Source organism: Salvia hispanica, chromosome 1 (assembly GCF_023119035.1).
Source record: "Salvia hispanica cultivar TCC Black 2014 chromosome 1, UniMelb_Shisp_WGS_1.0, whole genome shotgun sequence".
Taxonomy (NCBI): domain Eukaryota; kingdom Viridiplantae; phylum Streptophyta; class Magnoliopsida; order Lamiales; family Lamiaceae; genus Salvia; species Salvia hispanica.
In genome coordinates, this window is record NC_062965.1 from 50,733,686 (window position 1) to 50,739,685 (window position 6,000).

The following is a 6,000-nucleotide window of genomic DNA, read 5'->3' on the forward strand; positions in this document are numbered from 1 at the left end:
GCAGTACTGATTTTATTTACAATAAAATGGCAATAAGATGACATATGCTGAATTTTTGGTTTGGGGTGTCATAAATTTTCAGAAAGATAGTCCAGCCAAGTTCCAACTAAATGTCTACCATGTCTCCTTGTTTAGGCCTTTCATCACTCACAAGCCATCGAACCTAACCCTCAAACTTCCGTCGAAGTTTCACCATGACCGACTGATCGATGCCCCGATTTTAGCAACGGCTGCCCTCGCCGTGCTCTTGCAAGGCCTACCTCAAGTTCAATGGTTAGTTCACTAGTCCTACACACCATGACTAGGATAAGCGTTTTTCAAGGATGGGGGAGTTTATAAGGGCTCCAAGCTTATTCCTCCACATTAATCGAGCCTAGATAAATGTCATTATCTTGCTGTAATAATATTTTGTTTAACCTTAATAAATGGTGAATAATTTTTGTTTTATCTTTTCAAATGTTGATACAGGTGAATAAAGAATCAAACATTAAAAATGTTAGAATTCCCATAACCAACCTCAAAACATGGGATTCCATCCAATCGAGTCATTGAAAATTAATATTTCAGTCGTGATTTCCAACTGCATCCCACAATTTCAAAACCCTCTATCTTCTCCAATCACCACCTACCTCCGCCACCACCAGCTCCTCCGTCTTCACCACCTACCTCTGCCGCCGCCACTATTTTGCTGTGTTCAGGTGATGGCGGCTTATGGCGCTGCGAATTCTCTCAAGAATACCATTAAATGTATTCTTCAATCATCTCGCATTTCACTGGTTCCTGCCTCTTCTACACAAGTCTTACGACCCCCCTACGAGGCCATGAATCGCTTGCTGAAGGTTCTGCTAAAGTTGGACGACACCGGCTACAGTAAGATCAGGACGAAGGTGAACGCTTTGGATGACCGAATCAAAGAGGCCGTATGGGAATTCGAAGATTTACTGGAATCTCATTTCTATGATCAGATTCTTCCACAACTCGAAAGTGAGAGAGATCACTTGTCTTTCTCGGTAGATCTGCTGAGTCTGCAACCAAGTGTTGATTGCTTCGTCAAGAGGATGACAGAAATGGAGTTGGAGTATGATATTGAAGTGGTGAATATGCCTGAAGAAGAAGGCGAACCTATTGCCTCAAGGATTGATTTTGGTGGAATCAGCTCAAACATGGTTGGATTATCTGAGTATTTTGAATATACTCGCAATTATCTTCTTGGAGAAGATGAAGGGAATGGCTTTTCAGTTATTGGAATGGCAGGGGTTGGAAAGACAACCATTGCTAAAAAAGTATTTGACGATCCATTAATTCAGAAACATTTCGAGCTTCGAGCATGGTTCAAAGTGGGTAGAAAATGTGAATCCAATGAAGCCTTTGATGTGTTCTTGCTCAAGTGGATCCCAGCACTCGCCACCAAATGCTTACCCAAGGAGTCAATGAGGATGACCAGAAATTAGTTGGACTCTTAAAAGAGAGATTGAAGGATAAGAAATGTCTCATTGTGTTGGATGATGTATGAAAATGGGATACACGATTCATGGATAACCTGCCACAAGAAAAAGTCAGAATCTTGCCGGCGAAGATTTAAAGAATGTCCATATAAACGTGCACGCCTGTTGAATGAAGAAGAAAGTAAGAAATTATTTGGTGAGAAGGTATTTGGTGAAGTGGGTTTCCCTCCCCATCTTGAAGAATTGGGAGAAAAGATAACCAAAAAATGTGAAGGTCTTCCACTTATGATAGTCACAGTTGCAGATCTCCTATCCAAAGAAGACAAGACACCAAAATTTTGGACTGAGGTAGCAAATAAACAACATAATTCAGTCTTTGTGGATGCATACAATCAAATATCAGAGGTATTTTTCCCAAGCTATGAATACTTAGATCAATGTTTGAAAATGTTCTTTCTCTATTTGGGAGCTTACCCTTCTTACACTGATATCTATAGTAAGGAATTCATCCCTCAGATAAATGCGGAAGGAATTTTTGAATCATATAGCATGCACACTCTCTTTGAATATATAAATCAATGCTTGGATCAGTGGCGGAGCCAGGAATTTATGGACGGGGGGTCCAAATTTCTGATAAATAATTGTTGAGTTTATTTAGTGTCAATGTTGTCAGAAGTTGACGTCGCATAGCCACATAAGCAACAAAAGGGATCGTTAACAAGAAGAATAGTGAAAATAATTAAAACATGAATAGCAGAAACTGAATTAATTATTTTCTTAAATTGTAGAGATAATAAATACGTGTGTGAAATTCATTATATAAAATTACAAGTTGTGAGAAAATCATCAAAATCGATAGATAAATATTAACGATACAAGTAATATGGAATAGTATTTACATATTTATGGGATAAAAAGTATTTTTTTTATGAATATGTATCGATTAAAATTTCAGCATCAAAGAAAATAAATATAATATTATAATATAAAAGGAAATTAAACATAAAAGAGATACATATATATAAAAAAGCTATAGAAATAACAAATTTTGTGCCTAGGGAGCATTGAACACGGGACCTCACATAGAATAGGCGGGTCTTGTAACCAGCTAGGCTAAATAAACAATTGAATATAGTTGTATACATATATTATATATACGAAAAGTTAAAATGGGTGGGGGGCCCAAGGGCCCCCCTGGGCCCAGCGTGGCTCCGCCCCTGCTTGGATGTGCTTTCTGATTGGTATCATCTTGTTCTACATGAACGCGATTATACTTCCTGGTTTTCTGAGAACAAGTTAAGCGTGCATTCTTGCTGGCAGTACCTGTGTAAGAAAGAAGCCAGTAAGATCAACTTTTTGCTTGTTATACAAAGTTGCGATGATGTTACGAAAGACCAACGTCGGTTGTGTGCGCACTGCAACACTTTATTTGCCTTCGAACAAGTGTATGATGCAATAAAAAGTGATTGTGCGTCCACTGCCCGTTCTCTCCTTTGTTATGGTCCTTACCACGAATATCCAATTCCAATACATGCCATGGATTTTAAGTTGCTTAGGGTACTAAATGCTATTCATGTCCGGTTTTACCATATTCCACTTGAAATTATGAAACTAGTTTGTCTAAAGTTTCTTGCCCTAACGTGCAACAAAGAGCTCCCTTCTTCCATATCCAACCTTATTCAACTTCAATCCTTGATTATTGAGCAGCATATAAACATTAAAAAGTGTGGAGCTTTGTCATACATGCCGGTTGAAGTATGGGACATGCAAGAACTACAATACATTGAGGTAAACGGAAGAGACTTACCAACCCCTAATTCTGATGCTACTCTAGAAAAACTTTATTGTCTTTTTGGTGTGAGTGCAAAGAGTTGCACTAGAGAAATTCTGAAAAGAATCCCTAATTTAGTGTCATTAGAAATTAAGATGGAGTTGAATCCTTGCGATGATGACGATGATATCAACCCATTGAGTAACTTGGATTATATCTCAACAGAACTCCATAATTTGGAGATGCTTATCTATTCTGTGCCTAACCCTGAGATGAAGTATGAGTGCATGGTTCCTCTTTCAATGTTCTCATCAAGTTTGACGAGGTTGGGGTTGAGTGGCTTAGGGTGTTCATGGAAGCACATGAATGACATTGGTTCACTGCTACCAAATCTCGAGGAACTTGGGTTAGAACACTATGCCTTTCAAGGGCCAGAGTGGGAGATAGGATCAGATTGTTTTTTGAAACTCGAGACACTTGTTATTGAAGATACTGATCTGGTGCGATGGATATCTCAACATGGAAGCCTCCCAATGCTTCGCCTCCTAAGCATACGGCACTGTTACAAATTAAGACAACTCTTTTGGACTCGTGATCCCTCAATGGTCACAACAGCTGCAATCGAATTCATTGAGTGCAATCCCTTAGTTGTCGCTTCTACCAAGCAATTCCCAGAATCTCTCTTTACAGTTCGTTGCCACTCTTCTTTTTGAGATGAGAAGTTGTTGCTAGACTCTAAACATGGCTAACAGGTTTGACCCCCTAATCCTTCCCTACTTACAATTGACTGAATATGGAATTTATTGTGTTTTGCTATCCGTTACAGTGTATGCTGGTTGATCTTCTAATTACTAGTTAGTTTATGAATGAGAATTTAACATGTTAGTGTTGTTTAATTTGAATAACATGTTAAAAAAATTTATGTGCTCACATCCTTTATTCATTTTTTGTTTCTTAGGCAAATGAGAGAGAGAAAAAGGATGTCAAACGCTGTTTCAACGATTGTGAATTCTTGATTTTGTTGAGGATTATGAAACCTCATTGCTGTATAATGTTTGAATATTTATGTAATGGTTGAATTGAAGGGATTGTTGAAATTGTAACTTCTGTGAATGGATATATAACTTGTGAAGATATTGTTGTTGGTCATTCTGTTAGGTCTGAGGTTTCACACGAAAGTCCGCATTTTTTGTGAATTATTGTGCAAAAACCCATATGATCTGAGAAAATGTAATTAAAATTAGAATTTTGAATATCAAATTCGAAATTTACAATGTACGTATAGCTTCAACCAAAACTATTTTTGGCATCCGTCCATGTGTATAAAGACTTAGTGCCACAAATAGTAATTCGCCAATGAATTTAATGAGATAGGGTTGTGATATCGGCAGAACTAATACTTAAATGTTGCTAATTTACCGCCGACGAACACCTCCAACAGACTCCCCGATGAACGTTGTTGCGAAGCCCATCGCCGGTCAACATTACATACACACGTTTTCATCTGTAATAATAGTACTAGGTCAACACTCAAACACGCACCTTATAATATGCTGATAAGTTTGACAAAAAAATGTGACTTACACCACCTTATATAATTCACCGGTAATACACGAACAACCACGTTTCGTGGTGACATCCCTCTGGTCCTCAGACACGGTCAATCGTTCTAGTTCCAACTCTAAGGTAGCTCCGAACCGAATACAAGAGCCAACCACAAATTGATCAAGCATCATAATATGGTGTCCATTAAACCAGCACCCTCATCCATTTCGTTGCTCGTACAGACCCAATTATGAGTTTAGAATGGCCTCAGATCCTTATCAACTCATATAATTCATTAGTAATTCATGAACAAACAAGTTTCTTGCTGACATTCTCAAAGAAGCTACACAAGCCAGTCCTTGTGATCCTAAAACCAGAAACAGGGGATCATTCTCAAGCCCTTGAAAGACCATTAAACATCTCCCTAACGCGATTTTCCCTCTGGTCCTCAGACAAGGTCCATAATCCTAATTCTAACTCTAAGGTAGTTCCCAAGTAAACACAAGATTCAACCACAAAATTATCAAGCATCACAATGCGGTATCCATTCAACCAGCACCTTCATCAATTTCTTTGCTCATATGTTAGTTACATTTGAAAAGTCATAGATTAATTCTCGCCTTCTCGATAACCCGAACAAAACTTGAAGTCCCCATTATAAGTTTAGAATGCCCTCAAATTCTTTTCAACTCATATCATCCATCAGTAATTCACAAACAAGTTTCTTGTTGTCAATCACTGTGATACTAAAACCAGAAACAGGGGATCATTCTCGAACCCTTAAAAGACCGGTAAACATCTCCCAAACACGAATTTCCCTTGATTCAATCACAAGTGTGTATTTGTATTATTGTATGCAACATAAATACACATAATGCAAGCTGAAAATGCATAAATCACACAAGCAAATCAAATTAGTGAAAGAAGCAAAAAGAAGAGCTTACTTTCGAGAGTGAAGAATCATTCTAACAAATCCAACAAGAGGCACAGTTTTTATGCGGTTTATGGATTGAATTACACTTCCAATTCGCGAAAAGCAATCATATTTTCGATTGCTTTTGGTGAATTTTCTTCAGTCCAAAATTTTGTTTAGCAGTCGAGGAGGAGTAGAAGATAACACAAGGACAATGGTGAGAATATCGGGCCTGGTCGGGCCGGGTCGGGCAACCATTTCCTAATATAAAAATTAAAAATACAACACAAGTTTTACATTTTACTTATTTTATTACTCTAGTAATG

At 38.0% G+C, this 6,000-nt stretch overlaps 1 protein-coding gene across 1 annotated transcript; it reads left to right on the top strand.

The window, feature by feature from the left end:
* The first annotated feature begins 610 nt into the window (after positions 1–610).
* Positions 611–3,190, top strand: LOC125189772 (inactive disease susceptibility protein LOV1-like). Its single transcript, XM_048087033.1, has 2 exons — positions 611–1,850; positions 3,153–3,190. Exon 1 carries the CDS (start codon positions 702–704, stop codon positions 1,449–1,451), a length of 750 nt encoding a protein of 249 aa, XP_047942990.1. The 5' UTR covers positions 611–701; the 3' UTR covers positions 1,452–1,850; positions 3,153–3,190.
* The last annotated feature ends 2,810 nt before the right edge of the window (positions 3,191–6,000 follow it).